The 23,008-nt window shown below is 39.1% G+C and overlaps 2 protein-coding genes across 4 annotated transcripts; one reads left to right on the forward strand and one right to left on the reverse strand.

The window, feature by feature from the left end:
- The first annotated feature begins 1,295 nt into the window (after positions 1-1,295).
- Positions 1,296-11,743, forward strand: psip1a (PC4 and SFRS1 interacting protein 1a). 3 transcript variants are annotated; one of them, XM_040023996.1, is made up of 17 exons: positions 1,296-1,419; positions 1,867-1,956; positions 2,089-2,165; positions 2,513-2,651; positions 3,033-3,122; positions 3,464-3,559; positions 4,526-4,585; positions 4,717-4,777; positions 5,051-5,144; positions 5,353-5,524; positions 5,627-5,706; positions 5,805-5,860; positions 6,053-6,123; positions 6,664-6,765; positions 6,857-7,058; positions 9,709-9,805; positions 10,790-11,743. In XM_040023996.1, the coding sequence occupies exons 2-17, from the start codon at positions 1,885-1,887 to the stop codon at positions 10,818-10,820; spliced, it is 1,500 nt and encodes a 499-aa protein (XP_039879930.1). In that variant the 5' UTR covers positions 1,296-1,419; positions 1,867-1,884; the 3' UTR covers positions 10,821-11,743. The 3 variants fall into 3 exon arrangements, with proteins under 3 accessions (XP_039879930.1, XP_039879929.1, XP_039879931.1); XM_040023995.1 differs by having other exon boundaries at positions 1,374-1,511; XM_040023997.1 differs by lacking the exon at positions 3,464-3,559 and having other exon boundaries at positions 1,375-1,511.
- Positions 11,744-13,062: 1,319 nt separating this feature from the next.
- On the reverse strand, positions 13,063-22,683 carry snapc3 (small nuclear RNA activating complex, polypeptide 3). The gene is made up of 9 exons (XM_040023998.1): positions 22,397-22,683; positions 21,290-21,373; positions 21,100-21,181; positions 20,817-20,921; positions 20,540-20,689; positions 20,293-20,375; positions 15,986-16,144; positions 14,392-14,499; positions 13,063-14,292 (listed from the first exon to the last, which is right to left on the reverse strand). The coding sequence occupies exons 1-9, from the start codon at positions 22,627-22,629 to the stop codon at positions 14,145-14,147; spliced, it is 1,152 nt and encodes a 383-aa protein (XP_039879932.1). The 5' UTR covers positions 22,630-22,683; the 3' UTR covers positions 13,063-14,144.
- Positions 22,684-23,008: the final 325 nt, after the last annotated feature.

Below are 23,008 nucleotides of genomic sequence, written 5' to 3' on the forward strand. Positions count from 1 at the left end.
GTCACCTTCATTTACCTACAACATTTGAGGTCTTATAGTAGTATAAAGTGCTTCAGAGCCTTGTGGATGACTTATGGAAAGATATTTTTATTAGTTTGATAACTTTTACAGTACATTTCAGCCTGTATATAAAAAATGGAGGAACAAAGAAGAGAATATTTACATTTGTGAGAAAAGCTGATGCAATAATACATTTATATAGTCATATGAGTGTGTTTTATATATGTCTGTGTCTGTGAATATTGCCTGTAGCCAACTTTAGAAATAGGTAAATATGCTACTCTCCAGTGTTTTATCACTCTTAATTAAACTGCCTTTGTATAATAGTGAGGTCCAAAAACTAATTTCAGAAGCTTTTGGTCAGACAGAGCACATCTGAAGACTTGCATTAAGAGCCACGAAATTAATAAGGAGATTTAAGCAGCTAACTGATCGATTAAGAGAACAATCTGGGCATCAACTGATAAGAAAATAGCAGTTATAACTCTAAGATTAGTCAGTAAAACAGATGAGCTTGAAACTCTAAAAAAGAGATTCCAGTGTCCATTGGTAGTTTGCAATATGCACTGTAGTATTGAACTCCTCATAGTACCAGGAACCGAAATTTTTTTCATGGGAATGTAATAAAATGAAGACCACACATAAGTATTTTACTGTAATAATTACAAACTCAGGACTGCGTTCAGTCAATGTGTTATACCTAGATTTGTCCACTAGATGTCACTAAATACAAACCAAATTGAGTCGGGACGTCAGCCATCATATTCCAAGTGATTACCACATCAAGCACAGGCTTTTGCACCTCGTGATGCTGGTTTACAATAAAATGAGAAAATTAAAGGCCTTTTTTGTCTCTCAGGTAATATTGCATTAAAAATAAGATTAAAATATACCATCCCTGTATGAGAGATAGATGGCATCCGCAGCATCAGGACCAGCTGCCGACCTCCCACTCTGACTCTCACGTCCCAGGAACATGTACTGAGCGATCAGACTGTTGGATCAGAATTAACGCTGAATGTAAATGTTTAGAATTCTTGTATCTTTCCTTAGTCCGACCCTTATAAGTTTCCATAGTTACAACTTTGAGCGTCAGCGCTTATCGGTTTAAGCTTTTATATAAAAGCGCATGCGCAGACATTAACGCCCACTAAAGCTGCATCCATCCCAACTGGGTACTAGCGTTATTACCCCTCAAATACATGCCGCACAAGACTCCAAGTAATCATCACAAGCATTTGGCGTTTATTTAATTATTATAATGGGTTGAGCTCGATTTGATACACAGAGAAAAACCCAGGTAGTGGCTTTTAATTAAAATCGACTCCCCCCGATCTGCACTGTATTGGTACAGTCTATTGACGTCCTGCGCGGGAGCGGAAAACGTGCATCCGAGTGTGCGGAAAAGGAAAGGAGCAGGTTGTTTTCTTATTAACAATTCTGATATACTATCGTTTTTTCGAACCGCAGCAAATAGCCTGCTTCCCCGCGGAAGTCTCTAAACGCTAGAGGTCAGTGGAAGAAGCTGTTTTGTTAGCAATTAATGGCTAAACGCTAGCTAGCGTGTGTGTTTGTTGACGAAGCGTTTCTCTTTGCTTGCATCGCTCGCGCGTGTTAATACACCTGGCTTTCACTTGTTTTTAGCCAGCGATGAGATTAGCATGAACACATTAAACAAATCCATATAATATATGGCTGTTTTATCACAGCAAACGTGACTGTCATATTTGAATGAACTCCGGACTCCAGAGGATGTTGGTTGTGGTTAGGGGAGGGGCATTGAATGAGAGTTTCCCATTGGTGAGAAGACGCATCACAATGTGGTACATTATATTGATGCAAGTTTAAATTTACTGATTTTTCCAGCTTGGTGATACGCCCAACATGACTCGAGATTGGAAACCTGGCGATCTGATTTTTGCCAAGATGAAGGGTTATCCACACTGGCCTGCAAGAGTAAGTGCGATGCTTATATTGTGGACAGACATATAAATAAGGCAGATCGTGTGCAAACAAGCACCCAAGCAAATAAGCCACTACCATTTACAGCTGTAAGCAAACATCTGCTTTTTCTTATGTCTTTGCCAGATCGATGAAGTACCCGATGGTGCAGTGAAGCCATCCAACGTCAAGTTTCCAATTTTCTTCTTTGGCACCCATGAAACGTTAGTAACAGGCAGCTTGACACCTCCTTCAGTTTGATGTACTTACAGTGTTCTGCATGTTTCATTTGGAGTGATCTGAAGAGATTCAACTGGGTAAACTTGTTGAAGATCTTTACAGAGGTGTCACATGACGCAGACTCAAAACTGTAGAAGGATACATGTGACCTTTTCATTGTATTTATGAGTCATTGGAATGACCGGAAGGTGACTTCAGTGGTTATGGAAGTACATTTTGTTATTGTTTTAAAAATTTTAGAGACCTGTCAGTCCTAGCAGTGCATGTACTCACCGGACTTTATACTACACAGCAAAAAAAATATTATATATACAAACATCTTTTTCTGCAGTGCATTTCTTGGCCCCAAAGACATTTTTCCATACCTCCCTAACAAAGAGAAGTATGCCAAGCCTAACAAGAGAAAAGGATTCAATGAAGGATTGTGGGAGATTGAGAACAACCCAAAAGTGGAGCTTACTGCACCCAAGGTATATCCTCCTCTTTTCTTTTCTTTTTTGTCTTCTCCAAAACCTGTCCCAGTATTTGTCCTGCAGACATCAGGGCATTGGGATTGAATATACATTATAAAACTTGTTGCCCGGCTTTCTGTTTTGCTGACAAACATAAGTGGGCACCAGTTTGCATTCAGAGCATTTAGCCTTTAGCTACCTAAAAACTCAAGTATGGTTTGTTTACAGGAATAGTTTGGGTCATATTTGTTTAACTTCAAAGAAATTACCTGTTTCCTGCCGCCCTGTTCGGATCATCTGACATTACTGAATGTGCACAGCTACTTCTGAGCCCTGTTCTTCTTGTGTTTTTTTTGCCCAGTTTAATTTAACCAAATTCCTTTTTGTTTGTATTTGAAGCCGGTTCCCCCTCAGTCTTTTGGTGAGAAGGATTCAGACAGCAGTCCAGAAGGAGAAGAGGATGCAGATGACAAGGTGATCAAAGCCAAAGTAAGTTTTTCTCTTCAGATCCCCCTCTGCAGACTGTATTTCACTTCACTGCACTCACCTTCTGCTCGTTTGTCCCTGTGTCACCAGCTTCTATCCTTTTGTTTATTTATTTGTTTTTTGCTAGCCCTCAAGTCTTCCTCTTGCCTTCTTTATGATGAAAACCATATGACTGCAGCCAAAGCTTCACAGATTATTTGCTATTCTTTGATAACTGCTTCAGAGGCTTTTATGCCAACAGTTGTGTGTGTGTGCAGCAGAAGAATACTTGCTAACTTTTCTCCCTTTCAAGACTCGTTCACCCCACCACGCTGCATCCTATGCTGTGTCTTGGGTGCATTCAGGTTCCAGGAAGTGAGGCTGAGCAGGAGAATGAGAATGAGGAGGAGGAGGAGGAGGAAGGGTCTCTGATCTCTGAGCAGGGTCATCAGGACCAGGATGTACGTACTTTGCATGTTGTGACGCCCTAAAGCGGTGCAGGTTATTCTGTTCTCCTTGGGAAAAGCATGTGACACCTGGTGCTTTTATTTAATTGGTCGAGTTTTTGGTTTGTTGGTTTGTTTGTTTTCCTGTTTGACTCCAAATTCTTGTCGTTGGCCACAAAACTTCCCCGGTGCTGGACGTTTCGATCGGAGAGCCTGGTGTTGGTTTTGCTGTTTTTAATGCTTTTGAGGTGATCGCTGATTTAGAAACTGATAGGTTTCTAAGAAAGCAGTCTGTTTGTTTTCACTAGATGAAATAATAATAATAATAATAAGCTCAGGTAAGGTCAAAGCTACCAGTGGAAATGGCTGTAGATCTAATCTGTCTTCATTCAAGACCCAGTTCTGTGTGCGGCTATAAAGAAACCACAAAAAGTGCAATTTCTTCTTCGTCTCTTTCCACCTCTTTGGGATTAATCTGACGTCCTGCTGCAGCGCTTTGCATTTCCTGCTTTTTCCTATCCATATAATGCACAAGTACTGTTTTCAATCAGTTAATGGTATTTTATTTTGCATGGCTTTCTGTGTACCTTGGAGAAAGGTAAGTCAGGACTCATAATTCAATTAAATTAAAATACATTATTTTACTATGACATTCTTCCTGCTGTGACTGCTCACAAGTTGTCCTATTTCTTTAATAAATACTGATTCAAACTGAAGTTTTCATACCCCAACAGAGTGTAGTATTTCAGGTATACCCTAGATGGTGCCACGGACACCCCCTCCCCCCCTACCATCACAACCACCACCAAAGTCAAAGACAGATTGATGCTTTTTTTTTTTTTTTTTTTAAATCGGGGAGGACATTTACCTGCTCATTCTCTTACTGCTGCAGCTTTCCTTCTTATATTAATGAGATAACAAAGAAAGCTCAAATTTGATGTGCGTTCTGATTAAAATAACTGGATGTGTCAATAATTTTAGGACTCTGCTCAGAAAGAATCACCAGATGTACCTAAACCCAAGCGAGGAAGAAAGAAAAAGGTTGGCACTGGCTATTAATTTGTTTAGTTTAAAAGAAAAAGTGTAATAACAATAGATTATAGTTGTTTTTGTTTATTAATTGGTCTTTAGTACTTTGTTTTTAAATTCTTTTATTTCTTCCTGAATTTCAGAGTGATGCTGACCAGGAGAATGACAAAGATGATGTACCAGCAAGTCCTGTTAGTCCCACCGGTAGGCTGTTTGTTTTGTGGTGCTGGTATGATAATCATGTAGGAGCAATGAGAAGTTAATACATCAGAAGCTCATATTCATGACAATACATCTAATACACAGGAACGAGGTGGGAATATACCCATTACAGCTTGTAGCCTGTATGATATATACATTAAACTTACTGGCAGCTGTTAACAATGCATTATTATAGGACTGGACAGCTGTCCTTCATAACTTCTGCATATGATCAAAATGAATCGTGCGTCTGTGTGTCTCCATTCATGTGATTAGGTGGAGAAGGCCCTAAACGAAGAGGCAGGAAGCCCAAGAGTGAGAAGTTGCTTTTGCTTCAGCAGCAGGAACAGCAAGGCTCCGGCAGTGAAATGTAACTACATGATTATCAACAGACACCGTACAAAATTCACGCAGACACAGAAGCTTCATGCTTTCTTTGCACAGTTTCTGCAGTGGCTCTTTGATGCTCTTCAGCCTGCATAAAGGCCAGATCCTAAAACCCCGATTTCACTGGAATGTTAAAAGCCAAATCAGCCCAGCAGTATAAAAACTGCATTTTTCTCTTTCTTTTTTTTTAGGGAGATTGGAGAGTCAGACAAAAAGCGAAAGAGGACAACAGAGGACAAGACCCAAAGTGGAGAGGAAGAGAAGAGGAGGAAGAAGGAAGGAAAGGACACAGAAGTAAAGGAGCCTGAAGCTAAGAAGAAGAAGTCCAAGGATGACAGTTCCTCTGGCTCTGACGATGAAGAGGCAAGTATCTATGCAATTAGACTCTCTCACTGCCATCATTGTTTCTGAAAGAGGTGTCATAAAAAACATGCTTTTGAGTACCTTAATCTCTCTTAATCTCAGAAAAATAAAGGCAGAAAGAAACAGCAAAATGCAGATGTGGACAAAGATGTGCGGCGGCGGAAAGCTGATGAATTGAGAGAGTACGTTTGTACACAGTAGTCATCAGAAGCTCAGAGCAAATGATAAAATGTAATCCTGGATAGAGTTATGACATGTTGCATTTATTGCTATCTCGTAGACCAGGTAGAGATGAAGAGAAGAAAAATGAAGAGAGGACAGGAGCCAAGAAAAAAGGTAATTTTGGCAGTCAAAACAAAAAACATATATATTCATATTTTTGTGGCAAGCTAAAAGTCAGGTGCAAAAAGATTTTAGTGACCAATCAAAATATCTATTTTTTTTATTTTATTTATATTTCAGTAAAGTTTTTTAAAAGTAGTTATTTAAGAATAATCATGTTTTCTTCCCTTTTCTTTCTTCACTTAGAAATGTCAACTGACTTGAAACTGCAGAGACTGCACAGTGAAATCAAAATTTCACTGAAAATTGACAACCCTGTAAGTTCACATCACTCAAATCTTACATGTTACTCAGTCCACATTTCTCTTCTGACAGCTTTATGAATCATTGTTCTCCTGCACTGAGCTGATGAAGACAAAAGGTGTTAAACCCGTCAATGCTTCATCTAAAGGATCCATCAAAGACTAAAATAGTATTTACCCACAGACGCATACTTTTCTCATTGTGGTTTTATTGCACTGTTTAAATTATGCCAGAATGCTTGGACTCTTATGTGGGTATCTTAAGGTTAAGAATAAGCCTGCTACTCCATCCTTGTTAATGCGCTCCTTGCATTATTCAGTCCGTCGGGGCTCAGATCTGCACATGAGCTTTTACTTTAGTTCACTCAGTTTTAACTGGGCTGTGGGAAAACATAACTGGCATTTTTCCTCCTATTTTTACCCCTTAACCATATAATGCTGATGTGGTATTGGCATCACCTCAAATTGATACCATAGGTGTATCTTCTAAAAATCTGTATTTTGGACTTTTTTTTTTCCATGCCATCTGTATTATTCCCCGTCTCTTGTCACTAGGATGTGAAGAAGTGTCTGGATGCATTAGATGAGATTGGTGCCCTTCAGGTCACAACCCAGCATCTGCAGAAACACAGCGAACTCATCGCCACGCTCAAAAAGGTAACAACATGAAGGAGTCTTATTTTGGATGCATTTTGCATCAGCGTTATTTCATGAGTGGTAATGCCTTCCTTATTTGTTCATGTCCTAGATTCGCAGATTCAAAGCAAGCCAGGATATCATGGACAAGGCCACCATGTTGTACAATAAGTTTAAGAGCATGTTTCTGGTTGGAGAGGGTGACTGTGTGCTCAGCCAGGTGCTGAACAAATCTTTAGCTGAACAACGGCAGCACGAAGAAGCAAAGAAAGGAGCGCTGAAGAGGGTTGAACAAGCCAAAGAAAATAATTCGGGTACAGATCATCACATTCTTTCTTTCTTTCTAGCCTACCTTTACAGTAGCCGTTTAGCATGCATTTGATTTTTGGACACTTGCAAAATGTATTTTGCAAAAATGTTGCATCAAAGCAGAGACAATCTTATTATGTTGTGATTGCAGCCATTCCTGGACTTTGTGAATGCTACCATGGTTGTGTGTGTTTCATTTTTGTATTTTAGCCTTGTTGTGCTGGGTGGGAGATGAGCACAGCTTTTTAAGATAGACCACAAACATTATCAATACATGATCTAACATTTCACTAACATTCTTCCCTTGGAGCATATTTCTCTTACTTTTGTGCTCTGTTTAAGAACTACCATTTTATCTAAGAGCTTTCATAAGGGGTATGTGTTTTGTGAATAACTTTGATCTTTATCAGATTATAATCTTAATCTTGAGGGATTCTGTTGAAATATAATTCTAAGAACTTTGACACCAGCAGCTCCTTGTACTTGGAAGCTTTATATATGGTCCTTGGAGCTTGTATATTTTTTCCTGTATTATGCCACTGACATTGTATTAGAAAATCTGCCTGAGGTGTCAGTTATTTAGGGTTCTGTCTTTGTAGTTCAGGGGAGCCAATCAAAGGTTTATGAGTGAGTCAAAGAGTCAACGACTCACTGCGGTTTAACAGCTCCTCACCACATTAACTGTCAATGCAGACATTGGTATTAAAGCTGGTATAACTGCAGCATGTGAGCTCAGTGAGAGAGGTTTTCCACTTGACTGGTGCCAATAAAAGTTTACCTTAATTGGAGGTCTTATCCATGCACGCCTCGACTTGGTTTTCCGGGGTGTTTTCCAGTAGGTGATGGTACCTGCTACCAGGCACTTTTTTACTACCTACTCAGCCAGAGTTCACAGTGATCTGAAAATGTGATGTGATGTGATGTGACTGCACACCACTGATTGGCTAGTCAACTCAATAAATTACTCAATAAATCACAAGAGTTTCTCCCACATGAAAATCAAAACGAGGGGAAATGGTGTCATAAAAAAACACCACTGTGGTCCTCGATTCTGACAAAAAGCCATAAACTGAGCAGCCGGTATACCATCGCCTTGACGTCCCCCTTTGTTTTGGCATTCGTGTCGCTTGCAAATGACATCACGGGACTGTCAGCTGATATAACAACCCCACGGATATTAGGTGGTGCTCGGTTGTCATGAAAAACGACCAAAACCGAGTCAAGTCGAGCCAAATAGGTACTAGTGGAAAAGGGCAATTGGTGTTGAATTCAGCCCAATATGATGGCTACTCTCCATCCAGTGATTTGCAGGATTGTAATGATTCTTTAGGACTGATGATGCAGGTCTGTTTCCCTGCTGCGGAGCACCACACACAGCTCCTGGATGGAACATTTCACAATAAATCAAGAACATCACTGATTCCTAAACAGAGGTGCAGTGCATACAATGATAAAGTTACAGAGTGATATGAAGATATTTTGACCTGTTTTCATTTACCAAAATATGCCAGACTGGCAAACAGGCACAGATGTTAAAAAGCATGTTTCTACAGAAAGTAATGCACATTTTTTTATGGGTTGATACAGATGGTATGTAAAAGGTCTGCATAACCTCTAGGTCTGAAAAGTGAAGTCTCTGTGCAGGTGCCTTAAACCTGCATTTGCTGGCCACCAGGAGCCGACTCCTCTGGCTTCAAGGAAAACAACCCTCGCCTCCCATTCTTAATGACTAATGACTGCCCTGATGAGATGATTTTAGTCACTGGTTTGGAATCTTGCTGTGAACTTTAGAACAAGGATGAAACAAGATTGCTAGTTGGAGAGTGTGCGGTGTCCCTCAGATACTTGTGACATATGCTTTTAAAACACTAAGATGGCAAAGGCTAAAGAACTCAGATCAGGGTTTCCCAAGAGAATGTCACTAACCAGTAGGTGTAGTCATGGTAGCTGCATCCATCCTTTATATACAGTATGTTGTCTGATGGATTTTATTCTTATAACGGTGAGTAGGAGAAAGTTTTTATCGAATTGTGTGGAAATGGCAGAAATAACAGAAAATGTCAGTTTTCTGTCAGTTAAGGTAACACAGATCTCTTTCCTTTACGTTAAGCAGAAGGTTTGCGCTTACTATGTATTCAGCCTTTACGGGCGTGACTGAGCCCCGGGCAGAAGCTAGTGATGATGGTAACTGGTATATGGAAATAAGATACCTATAAGCTATTTTGATGACTGCAAGGGAATACAGTAACAGAAATGGGATAAAGTTGCATCTAGGACTTTCTGCTCATTATTTTAAATTCATTATGAACTTCTAACACACTTATAAATACCAGTAAACAGAAACAGTGATCCTCTGCTATCAGCTTCTTCTCCCCTTCCCAGGGGGACGTCACAGGATCAGTGTGGTTTGCATCCTTTCCAGAAAAACTAACCTTAATTACCACATCCTTGCTTGAAAATACAGTACTACTATCAAAATGTGTGCCTTTTATGAAAGGTCTTTTTTTAAAAGTGCATAGCATGTCAAATGGATAGAAAATCGTATTTATTTTTGTAAGATCCGGACCGGTCATGTGCCATCACATGCTCCTGTCATGGCTCAGGTTGTGCAGCGATGACTCTGTTTGACTCAGCCTGTGCGTCTCTGCCGAACAGACAAAGTGACAAATGGTGATGTCGGCCCCGACGAGAAGAAGCAGGAGATGGAGAGAGAGAGGCTTCCCGAAGATGCTTCAGCAGGAGAGAATCAAAGGTAGCTTTGAGAACACAAGCTTGATTGTGATCCTCCTGCATGCTTGATGGCCTCAACAGAAACTGTCAGTGTAAATCAGTTGAACCCATTAGTGCTGGTTATATAACTCCAATTCATAATGTATACATAGTTTTCAGGGCAGTGCCACACATGTGGGTTGTTAACTTTTCCCCCCTCTTGGTCTATTATACAAAAGGTCATCCTGGAAGGTGCTGTGTGATACCTGCCCACTCCCACCTCGTCTTTGAGGTTCATACAAGTCACAAAATCAATGAAGGAAATAAAGCCTTTAGAGCTTATTTTGTTGTGTGCTGACTTGATAAAGTTTTCTTACTTCCATTAACAGAATCAAGGCCCTTGCCTCCTGCTCATGACTTAAAGTAGGCATTTGAAAATGCATTCAAATATATGGTTTCATTTTTTTAAAAGAAGTCTTTGTTGGGGAATATTTAAGAGATTTGATGTTAAAGGGGACTGGAACTTCTGTTCCTATGTTTCTGTTTTGTTTTTGTTTTTTAAATAAAGAGCATTAGTAAAATATAACATTGAAATTCAGTTTCTCAAATACACTGTAGCTCTTGATCATCACAGTCTAACACAGAGTCAGTTAAACTGCAGGGATTTCAGTCTGTCCAGTTAGGAAGGATCAAGCACTGTGAATGCATTTCATCTGCTTTGGTGCAAATTAAATACAGGTGCACTGGAGAAGCAACAACAAAGAGCATGCTCAGGCACGTGTATGCTTGTGATTAAAATTTTTGGTATGATTTTGAATCTAGCCTTCACAAGGGTTGATGATTTTAGTTTCCATTGATTGTGCACAAGTGCTACATGAGCCATACATGTTAGAAGGATAAAGTTTGGTCTTCCAAGGATTTTTACTAAAAATAAATGAGTAAATATAAAATATCAAGACTTTATCCTCACTATTTTTTAATGAACTGTTTTAACCTTTATCCCTTTATTCTTTATTTTGGACTGTAGTGCCCCGAAAACTCAGGAGGAGTCCACTTGAGTGTCTTGCAGGCCTGAAGAAGGGAGATTTGCTGCTGTAAAACTGGGCTGATCACGTGAGATCTCGTGCCCAGTTTGTGACTGATGACAACCACTGGTTACCAGTTTAATTGATTTGTTGTTTTTTTTCTGCATTGCTGCTGCTGAAAGCTTTCATCAGCCCAACTCCAGGATCGCGACTGAGTGCATATATTTTATTTTTATGCTGTCTGTAATTTTTAACTTCTAGACACCTTCTGCTTAGATGCATCTGTTTGAGTAGTGACACGACTTGTAAATCTGCAACCTTGAGTTTGTCAAACTTTAACGAGGATGGGAGAGAGTTAGTGCGGGAACCATCTGGGGGGGGTGGTTCAGCTGGTGGAGATGGTTTTGATTGTTGGAGCATTTACTGATTCAACAGGTGGATCTTAGCCTCAATTATGGGAAGTACAGACGATTATCTGTAGGTAGAAGCACCTTGAAAATGTCTAATAGCAGTAGATGTGTTAACTCTGTAAAGCGTGTTTCATACATGTCCACTTCAGATGCACGAAAACATAATTGTGGAGATTGCCAAAGTTTCTAGCCAAGAAAATGCTTTAATTTCTAGTCAGCGCCTGTTTTAGGTTTTTCTTTTTTTGTTTTTTACATAGATGTAAATAAGAGTATTTTTGTGCCTGTCTGATGACCTGTTTCAGCATCCAATAACAAAGTGGTAGCTGTAGTATAACTGTAGTTTTTAAAGCTGATAGCACAGATATTGTGTGATAATATTAAACAAAGATTAGTCCACTTTCTGTCATCTGGATTTTTCTTAGATTATTATTTTTTTGCCTGTTTAACCATAGCGGTTATTGTTGTTCTGTTGCTGCCATTAAAAAAAGAAAAATCAAATAAACATGTTGAACTTGGATTGTGCGCTTTTTTTTCTTGGTAAACCAATGGATGTGTTAGCTGATTGTGTTTGTAAGAGTCACTCAAAGCCGAAAGGCTTCATCAAAAGCTTAGAAGTACTGTGTAAAAGTCTTGAGCCATCCTTCATTTTTTAATATTTTTGCTAGAAAAATGGGACAAAACTGCAGTGATTTATTCAAATGTGTACAAAAATACATGAAGGAATAGTATATCCTCCTGAGAATCCCCAAACATTGATTCTGTTCATCTGGGCTTTGATCAATGGTCATGAGAATTTGTATATTAAGGATCAAGGAACTGACCTCCCAGCCCATTGTTGACTTATTTGAGCAACCCTAAGTCCTGATGTACTAAATGGAGGACATACAGGGTGTTCCATTGATATCTCATGTGTTTGGGTGGACTCCTTTAGCTCCAGAGAAGGGAAATCACAAAAAGTTCAATGGGAAGATTGTTTTTTCCTCAGTTCTCAGGAGGATAAAAGGCAAAAAGTTCTTAAAATTCCAACAACCCTAAAGTCAATAGTTTAGGTTTAGTTACCTTTATTCTTCAACAAAGCCTGAACTCTCTTAGGCAAGCATTTATCTAATTTCTTTAAGTAGTCTTCAGGAATAGTTCTGAGGTCTGGGGAGGCCAATCCATGACCGATAGCTTTCCATTGTGTTTTTCAGTCCAGGTATGTTTTTTACTGCTTTAGCAGTGTGTTTGGGATCATTGTCCTACTGAAAGACTTACCTCCGTCAATGTACCTCCGTACATGATACGTACATGACACTGAATTTCAGTCCAGTTATTGTGCAGTTTAGCATACCTCTACCTTTTTCTCTTAAGGATGCCTTCTTGACAGCTGCTTTTCCACTGAGGCCATTTCTGATGGTTTCAGTGAACAATAGATTAGCCTTAATCCAGATGCATCACTCGGGTTCTGTATCAGGTATGTGCTGGAGTTTTTGTCTGTTTTCTAAGGACTTACGACACCTTTTTCAGCATCAAATTCAAGCACTTTTTAAGCAATTTCAATGTCCATTTTCAAGCTTTTCCAGCACATTAGCAAAAAAAAAAGAATGCATGTTTCACTTTGCATCACCTCAGTAACGCCATGTGAAAATTAAAACAAATCATCCTAGGTTGATTTAAATACCTTTGTTCCTCTTTTTGCTAAAACATAGAAAAATGCAGCACACAAAAATAATGCAAAAGGAGGTTACCTTATATGCATATAGTGTATAAACTCAAAAAAAAACAACCATTTCACTTAAAAATTAAGATGTGGAAATGTGAACAAATTAACTTGTTAGAGGTGTCATATTCAGTGAAATTCGAGACTTTAAGAATGCACAAGCATCTACCTAAAATCTATTTATTTAATCTATCATCTATGATATTATTATGTACAATTATAATGTATTCTTCCTCTCCCTTAAATAAACAGGCAGCCTTAATATTACCATTATTCCCCCCTAGGTGTTGCCAAACGCACCAAGTTAATACTTGAAAAGCTGCAGCAATACACAAAAATATGAACAGTATTCCAATTACTTGGTGACAACTTTGCTTTTAGCCTTTAATTGGCTAGTTATGTAGTTCACAGCATATTCCATAAATTACCATGCCATAACTAACTGCTTTAGTAGCGCTGCCGTATTGCATCACACTCAGTGCATTTCAATAATTTAACTCACAAGTTTGCAAGCTAGCAAAAAAAATAACTTTAAAAATTAGCATGTGTAACGTACACATACTCAAAAATGATTTACTAGGACTTACACAAAAAAAACCCATTGTGAAAAGGTGCAAATCCTTCATGCAGACTACTCAGGTGGGGGGGGTCTAGTCTGTACAACGACTAGCCCAGAGAACACTGAATCACTTTCAGAAAGCCTGGACAAAGCTTTGCTCAAGACCACTTGAAAAATAAAAAAGTTTGACTAACTGGAAACAAAATACAAAATAGAAATGAGAAAGAAAAGAGGGGCGGCTCAAGACTTTTGCACAGTACAGTATAAAGGTGACAAATCGACAGCCTTTTAAAATTGTCACCTCACTAAGGTCGAGTTTCTGTTCTGTGTCACCCTCATTGATTTGAAGTACATCAAAATGAGTTAAACAAGCTGTATAAATGTCCACCAATCAAACATAACTCGGTTACTTTTAATGAATTCAATCAATCAAAAAGCTGTTTTGTGCATTTAAAAATCAATAACTTTACACACAAAAAAAAGACAAACCCACACACAAGTATGCTAAACATTAAACTGACCGTGCTGCTGTCAACTGAACTGTTTATCAGTAAATGTTACTGTTTAGTTCAAAGAGGAAAATCAAACCCTAAAAAAAACAGTTTTGATGACGTTGCAAGTATCAGACCATTTCCTTCTGAAATATAAACCATGTAACTGTATTATACAGCAATAAGTCATGAGAACCATTAATTAAAGGCACCCCGGTCCACATAGGGATAGGCCAAGAATTCTCCCAGTTTATTGCCTTGAGCGTCGTAGTGCATCATACGAAAGCATTTGTCACAAAAGAGACATGGGTCACTCGGAGCAAACTGGTCGTTGGTGGTATACCATCTAGAAAGACGAGATACGTGATCAGCCTTTAAAAAAATAAAAAATAAAAATATTAACACAAAGCTTCCGTTGTTTATGCAGCGCCTGATGTCTCCTCACCTTCCGATGAAAACATGGCAGACAGCACACTTCTGGGTGAGGACTCTGTGCTTGTGCGTGAGCAGTGGGTACAGATTCTTGTCTAGACAGTCGTTCTTGTGGGCCAGTCTGTAATGGGTAAAGAGCAGGGAAGAAGACGACATTCTCACAGGCTCTGAGCGGTAGGAACACAGATTTGTCTCACATTCATGATATCAGGAGCTGCTTTCATGTGCGGTCGGCCTGCTTACGCCAAAGCTACATAAGCTCGAAGATAACTACGCATCCGTTAGTCTTGTGAGACATGTTAAATCCCGTCTGACAATGCATCTCATTGTCAGATGGGATTGCTGCAGCTGACAAATCCACCTCCTGTATTACAGTAGTAATCAGTTTATTACTTTACGGTTTATTAAGCACAGGGTTTGATGTTAACTCAAACCAGATAGGCAAGAGTATTTCTTATTCATACCAAGCATCTTATTCATGAGGAGCTGAGATAAGCTAAAATGACCCTGTTTGGCTGCATGCTTATTTGGTTGTGTGATTATCTGGATGTACTTTACTGTGAACTCCACCAAACAAGAGCTGGAAACTATTAATACATTACCGGACTAACAGAAGATAAACACTTCGATGATTTTAGCTCGAACTTTTCAACTTTGACTTGGCCGTATTATCGACAGCTGAAATGTTCAGGTTTTAAGTTTAAGTTTTAAGTCACTGGACACAAATAGAAAACTCGAGTTTATTGCACGTGTGTGTTTCATGTTTGCACAACAGCAATAAAAAGAAATAAAAATGACTTTGTTGTAATGAAAAAGCATCCATTAAAGCAAGTAAAGAATAGTTCCTGGTTGAACCTGGAATCATGGTGTGCACTAAGGTTTGTATTATTAGGTGAACTGTTTATTCTAAACTGGCTGAAGGTGTCAACAGTTATCTGCCTCTCTGTGTCTGCCTGTGATTGCCATTCACACTTTCAGCTTTAATGCATGGGGTTCAACAAAAATCTTGCACTGTTTAGGAACTGTAGCCTTTTTTATATGTAGGGTCTCCTGTTGGTTGAAATTTTTGCTAATAGCCAATAAATATTACTAATTCCTGTTATCCCTTGTTACAGAGCGAGACGTTAGAAAAGAACCAGGTAAATGTTAATAATCAAACTCTTTCACCTTGAGCTATTCAGCTGATATCTATCCATTTAATGTTCACAGGACACAGCGGGCTAAATCCTTCTTGATTTTATGTAGTGGTTCAGTAAGCTTCCTAAGCCTCCATCCTGGTAGAGCCAACAGTACTGCTAGAAGCATGAAATTAAACCAGTTAATCAGTTATTTAAACTTCAGGGGGCCTAGTTTCATTATTACTGTACCAATTCATCTTAAAGACAGCTGTTATTCAACTGTTGCTGAACAGAGGTGCAGGTGTATAACGCAGTCTCTCTGTAATTTGTTTGAATTGACAGCAACACACAGAATATGACATAAATATTATTTGAAGTTGTAATAGTTACAGTAATAGTAATATATAGTAATAACCAAAACTGAGCAAGAGTTGGAGTGGGCTCTGTAAAGAAATTGAATTGCAGAACTAGACAATGAGTAGCACTAACCTAACATCTGTGATGATGACCAGATGTTCGCAGTCGCCCTGGTGACAGTAGAGATACGGAAATCCCACTTTGACTTTCAGATCCTCCAAAAGTGTGTCCTCCATCTTGGCCTGGCTGTAGGATGGGAAGTTATGGGACTTAGCCCATTCAATTGTAGTCCTGCATCATAAAGCAAGAGGAGATAAGATGAGAAAAGATGTCTGTTATTCATCCAGAAGTTGGCAAATCCCCTTTTTATAATAGTTAAAGATTAAGTTAAACACAGCAAATGTCTAACAAACAGCATCTATGCAAAGAATAGTTTGTAGCTTAAAAAAAGAAAACACAACAAAACAATTGTATTAGGGTAGAAATAAAGCTGAAATCAGAGTAAATATAATAAAGTAAAATAAGTGAAATAGAAAATAATGATAATAATTATAATAATAGAAAGATTTTAAAAAGTGAGCCGAGTTAAAAATTAAAATATAATATTTGGCGTATATTTTTTACATGAGTTCCATGGTTATTTCACAGAATGATACATAATTTTGCACAAGAGCGCTTATGTCAGTGATGGATTTATTAAAAGCACAGCAAATATCAGATGACGAGTCCTTTCAGTTCATTAAAAGTCTCCCTACCTCACCACAACAGATTAGCCTGAAAAAAAACATACCAGGGGAAAGATACACTTCTTAATATAAATCATGCAAAACTTTTAATGGATTTCTAACAGAAAACAAAAAACATTTGGAAAATCTCAGTCCAATTCTATTCTAACTGTAAAACTGTGCTTTTTACAGGCCCCCAAATCTGCTGTCAGCAAGCCGACATTCAAATATCTTCAAGCATCCTTTATTCGATGTTAACTTGAACTACATTCCTGAGTAAATATTCACAGAGCCAACAAACAAAACTGAAGGACCGAGCTTAAAAAGTTTTCTAGAAAATGGAATTTAAAAATTATACCAGAAAAAAATGTTCCTGATTGGATCTTGGGAGGAGGCACAAATCAAGAAGGACCTATTAAGTAGACCTATCCTCTGTCAGATCTGAGATGATCAGCTGGGAAGTTGTTGTTGGGCAATGCGATAAAGTTAGTGTGTGCTGAGGTGTAGATCACAACGCTTTGTGACCTTAAACTAAAGTAGATCTACAGTTAGCTTCTGCTCTTTAACAAGCTTCATGAGAATGCTACACAACTAGGGATGGGTACCGGTGTCCGGTTCTGACATAAACGGTAGTAACCAGACCGAAAAGCAGCGCACATTTCGGTGCTTTATTTCGGTGCTTTTTTTTTCCTGAGCTGTGATACACTTCTAGCCAATCATTTTACGTTTCCGAGGATAGTAGGCGGGTCCAGGTACGTACGTTCTTTTAGAGCAGAGCTACAGATTAAAATGCCCAAGGCGAAGCGGTCAAAAGTCTGGCTGTACTTCACAGCAAATATGCAACTCAGCAGCCTGCACAAGTGCTTTAAGCTGATACTGTGATACTGTCAAAGGAGGTAACACCTCGAATTCGATGAAACACCTGGCGACACATAGCGTTTTTTTAAAAAGCCGAGAAATGCACCGTATTTGATAGCTTGCTGCGAGACCTCACACCGAGCACATCTACTGCGGGTGGGTTGCCTGTTATCGGACCCGGAGTTAGCAACATCCCCCAAAAACACGAAGAGGAGAGTCCTGGCCCCTAGCCCTGCCAGTGTAGTGATGTAGTGATGACGGATGATGACGGCAGCAGCAGTCGTTCTTCTCTGCGTGAGTAGCTTAATGTTGTTCGGGTGCAATTTATGTTGAGTAGGCTAACCACGTTATTAAATTAATGCATGTAAGGTGAACTAGCAAACACCATCATAGCTACATGCGGCTGTCTTCTTGTTTGATGGCAGATGCTCCCTTCACCCTGGCCAAAAAGGCTAAAATGACCAAAGAAAAAGAGGGAAACAGCTAAACATGAGAGGTTTTTTGGACAAAGTTTGTGTTTTTTCCATTGTTTAAGCACTGCTTCCAGCCAAGAGTGATACCATATATGCCCCACAGCTGCAGAAAAGGCTAACATTGTTATCTTTTTACAAAAAACCAGCTGAACATGAGAGGTTTTTGGACCAATTTTGTGTTCTCCATTCTTTAAGCACCGGTTTGAGCACCGGCACCGTTTCAGAAGTACCGATTTGGCACCGGTATCGGATAAAACCTAAACGATACCCATCCCTATACACAACAGACCAACATGCACTTTAAAGGGCTGAGCATTTCTGGAGATTACGTCCTCATCGATTACTTCAACTGGATTTATGTCTCTAGGAAACAGATGACTGTATCGATACGACTGTAGGTTGCAATCCAATGAATAAAGACACAAAAAATATCAAATCCGCTACAACTGTTGTCTTTATTTACTGTGACCGGTCTACGTTTTATAAATGTGAACAGTTTGCAACGGTCAGACTAAGTACACTCTTCAAGCTTCTATCTTTATCTGCTTTCATAAGCTGCAGATATCACAGTGATTATTTGAGCGTTTCAAGTTATTTAACAAATCATTAAATAGAACTCTTGAATAGACCTGGTATTCATAGAAATCCTGCCCAAAGCCAACATTTAGATATTTTATTCCATTTCATTTTACTAACCTTTCCACGGCTCTCAGCTCCAAGCCCAGGTCACTCTTTAGACACAGTTTGCAAACTGCTGAGCACTGCAGAGTTATTGAACATTACTTAAACAGATCTAATAAGTTTATTGTTTGGAATTCTTTCCAGACATGTAGGTCCATAAGTTTTTGGGCAGTAACCTAATTTTTGGTATTTTTGCCTCTGCACCAATGCACAATGCAGATGTGAACGAAGTGCAGACTTTCAGCTTTAACCCAAGGAGCTGAATAAATATATTCTATTAACTATTTAGGAATTACAGTAATTTTTATTAAAAGTCTCCCATTTTCAAAGGCTCAAGAGTAATTTTGAACTTTGGACCTAAAACTGTACTTTAAGACTTTAACCGTTTTTACAATTTACTCAAATATAAACTGAGAGCAAATTTAAGGTGGCACAGAAGTAGTCAGCATTGATTCCCGCCGTGTGTGTGGAGGTTTTACGTCTGCCTGTGCAGGTTCTTTGTCTTCCTCCCACAGTCCAAATAGAGGCATGTTAGGTTAAAATGGCTATTCTGGTTAAGTGTCAGCGGTCGTTTGTGTCTCTGTCTTAGTGACAGACTGTCAACCCTGTCCTCTCACCCTATGACAGCTGGGACAGGCTGCCAACCTCCCGCAACCTCGATTTGGACAAGAAAATGGATGACTGGACATACAGACGAATGAATAATTGGAAAAAACAATCCAATCTAGCGATTGCTTGCATATATGCCTGCAAGTGTTTTGAAATGAAAGCCTTGTTAAGAAGTTAAGGGTTTTCAGCCACTGTGGAGTCAGGACTGTTAATATGAAATGACTGCGCTAAATTTGTTCAAATTAAGCACCTTGAGGGGGCCATGTCAGGGAAGCTTGCATGTTAAACTATGATACATTTTTCCTAGGTCAGTTTGTAGGTCACATTTGCAATTCATTCACTCATGTTGCATTTCATTTTCAGAGGAGACACATGAGTGCAGTTGATAACTGTTTTGATTGGCAGCCCTGTGCAGGTGAAATACCGTAAAAAGATGTTCTACTCTCCAAATAAGAGCAGATTGCAATAAATAATAAACTCAATGATCTCTCTTTAAACTGCCTATTGAGTGAGTCATTGCTTGCTTTGTCACAATCAACCCAAGACAAAAGTCAAAGCAACATGAACAAATGAAAATGTCAGAGCTAGTCTTGTTTACAATTACTTGACCACTTCCTTTGGTCAAATAAATAAATAAATATGGTAAAATGGTAAATGGCCTGTATTTGTATAGCACTTTACTAGTCCCTAAGGACCCCAACGCGCTTTACACATCCAGTCATCCACCCATTCACCCACTGGTGATGGCAAGCTACATTGTAGCCACAGCCACCCTGGGGCGCACTGACAGAGGCGAGGCTGCCGGACACTGGCGCCACCGGACCCTCTGACCACCACCAGTAGGCAACGGGTGAAGCGTCTTGCCCAAGGACACAACGACTGAGACTGTCGGAACCGCGGCTCGAACCGGCAACCTTCCGATTACCAGGCGACCTCCCAACTCTTGAGCCACGATCGCCCGAATAAATAAAATAAGAGGCCCATTTTTAATACCAGCCTTCTACAGATTTAGGCCTGCTGCCTTCAACTGTTGTAAAGGTCCTGGTTAAGAAATGCATAATCTTTAAAGCTTCCTAAAGAAGGAGGTACTTACGAGCTGATGTCCTGGCACTCGGGAAACCGCATGTCATTGTAGAAAACTCCTTCAAAGAAGAAGAAAGCTGACTTGTAATGATCCTGAAAAAGAGCACATAAAATATTTTTCTCTAGCTTACAACAGATGCATTTTTAAATATATACATACATACATGTATGAGAGTCCAGTCACACTAAATGTACAGAAACTGTTACATTTAGATACGGAGCACAGCAATATTATTCTGTTCGGGTCCTGTATTTACCTTGCTGATGAATTCTGGAGCTACGTCAGGCGTGTTGCTGAACTCTCCACACACTTGCAAGTCACTGACGCAGCAAACAGCATCCCTGAGCTCTGCCAAGCTGTGGGAACCCGTCATCAGGAGAGTCATGTGGGGTCTGATGTAGTTAAACTGCAGGAAATGCGCCATTAAATATAGTATTCAACTACAACACACAACACTGTGGCTTTTTTTTTTTTTTTTTTTATAAACAGTTTTATGACAAAAGAAACAAACAAACAAAAAATGTAACCCTTACTTTGTCGAACACAGCTGGGTAGTAGACATTGATGGTTAGAATGATCTCTCCTTCGGGAACCATGTCAGTCACCGTTTCTGGTTTCCTGCCAATGGTTAGGCGCTCCTGAAAAATAAGAGAGAGAACCAAGCCTCACGTTTAGATACAAGATGAAAGAGAAAACTAAAAATGTCTGGGAACCTGTCAAGAAGCCCCAGGGGATAATAATAAACACCTACTTTAGAGCGAACAGTAAATGCAAAGGTTAATTATGTAATCTCAGTCCCTAACTAAATTCACCCACCAGTTCATCTGCATAGAGGTCATGTCTGTTCTTTTTAATCTTTTTAAGAGAAGCTCTGTGGTCTTGCCTCTTCTTTCTTTGCCTGTATTAAAAAGAAAAGAAGAAGCAAGTCACATTTAAAATTGCATTACGATACTGATCAATAGTTGACAAGCATTTTTCATTTGTATGAACTGAAGTAAGGTCATACACTAGTGTTCTTAATGTGGGATCTGGAGGTACAACTTCTGTGTCAGGCTGCTGATCTTCAGGATGACATCGAAGCGAATCAACACTTCAAAAGAAAGAAAAAAAACAAAGTCATTTGACTGTCTTTGGTAACAAGAACAGATCATCTTCACAGAGTTATCAGGTGAGAGTCATGCGAGTATCAGAATCGACAGGACTTTTTTTCTTTGACGTTTTGTTTCATAACGGCCATCGTTTTACTTGCAGCTCAATTCTTGTTCTGGAGTTTGCACTAATTGACGAGCCTACTGAGAAACTCCTGGACTGAAATCAACGTTTGAAATAATCATTTATTTTAAAAGCAACCTTCCAGTGACCACAAACGTGATGAGACACAAAAAATAAACATCACCCACTGTCATTAATAAATGTCATTTTAGTCACCAAAAAAAGGATAACAGCCGATAAATCGGCCCATCTCTGTTTAGTTTACAGACTGTGGAAGGAGTTTATATTTTCACACTGTTAAAGCTGGCATTCATTTCTTTAAAGAAGAACTAATAACGTTTTGTTAACTGGATAAAAAACAAAAAATAAAACATCATTTAGTTTTTATGGAAATTATAATAAAGATTTTACAAACTATACAACTAATCAGGGAAACATGGATCTATTTATAATTACAACTGACTTAACCCCATAACCTAAAAAGCTTTAGTTTTAATTGACATTTTTACACGACTTACTTGAACATGTACGTTGTTCTATATTTCAGTGTCTTTACGCCAACCTCTGCAGTTGTTTCCCCTCTATGTTTGACCACATGGTGGTTTTTGTTGTATTTTACGGTAGTTTGTGTTTCTGCCGCACATTGGGACACTCTGTAACTCTTAATTCATAGTTATATAAGTAAGTGTTACAGACCTCTTCCACGTTTGGTGTGTTTACTACCAGTTTTGGGACAAACTAGATTCAGCTATCAGCTATTACACCTCATTATGTAATTTAACTAGTATTCTTAATATCAGTTTACCATTACAATTACTGCAACTGAACTTAATTACCATTAACATATTATTATGGTGCACATGCCTGGTCTAAACGTTTATCAAATGTTGATCTCGACTACCTGCACACAGTCTTAAGTTCAGCCATGGTTTCGGCACCGACCCCCATCTCTTCGGCAAAGTTAGCAAGAAATGCGTCCTCATCCGCCTCCTCATACGAGTAGTCGCTTGGCTTCAGTCTGCTCAGCCACTCCTTTTTAAAAGAGCCGATATGAAATGGTTTTGTATTAACATCGGGATATTCGTACTCCGGGACGTTCACGTTTGCATCTGTCGTCTGCTCGGACGCCGCCATGTTTCCCAGAACCCAAAAGTGCGCCGAGAATCTTGGGATATGTAGTTTCAGCGCTACAGTGCCGTTTAGACCTTGTATGATTAGGCAAACGGGAAAAATATTGGACAAAAGAAAACCAACAAACAGCTTTCCAAACATCTGTTTCATATATTATATAGTACTGTGCAAAATTCTTGAGCCACCCCTCATTAATTTGTGTGTTGCGTCCGAGGAGCCGGACTTTGTTGTAATTATTAAAAGTGATCTTCAGCATTAGTCCTCCAGGGTTTGGACACTGGTGGTAAAGGCTCTAAATACTACATTTTTGGTTCAATTTTTGTCTCATATACTGTATTTCCATGTGTTTGTGCATGTTTCAGCAAATTGCTGCACCTCTGTC

This window comes from Simochromis diagramma, unplaced genomic scaffold (genome assembly GCF_900408965.1).
Source record: "Simochromis diagramma unplaced genomic scaffold, fSimDia1.1 OVJJ01000302.1, whole genome shotgun sequence".
In the NCBI taxonomy this organism is placed as follows: Eukaryota; Metazoa; Chordata; class Actinopteri; order Cichliformes; family Cichlidae; genus Simochromis; species Simochromis diagramma.

Coding starts and splice junctions, on each gene's coding strand:
- psip1a (XM_040023996.1), top strand. CDS start 1,885: ATGACTCGAGATTGGAAACCTGGCGATCTGATTTTTGCCAAGATGAAG. Junction 3,560..4,525: donor AGGGTCATCAGGACCAGGAT/GTACGTACTTTG, acceptor CAATAATTTTAG/GACTCTGCTCAGAAAGAATC. Junction 5,861..6,052: donor GACAGGAGCCAAGAAAAAAG/GTAATTTTGGCA, acceptor TTCTTCACTTAG/AAATGTCAACTGACTTGAAA.
- snapc3 (XM_040023998.1), bottom strand. CDS start 22,629: ATGGCGGCGTCCGAGCAGACGACAGATGCAAACGTGAACGTCCCGGAG. Junction 20,690..20,816: donor ACCCAGCTGTGTTCGACAAA/GTAAGGGTTACA, acceptor CATTTCCTGCAG/TTTAACTACATCAGACCCCA. Junction 20,376..20,539: donor CTCCAGAATTCATCAGCAAG/GTAAATACAGGA, acceptor GCTCTTTTTCAG/GATCATTACAAGTCAGCTTT.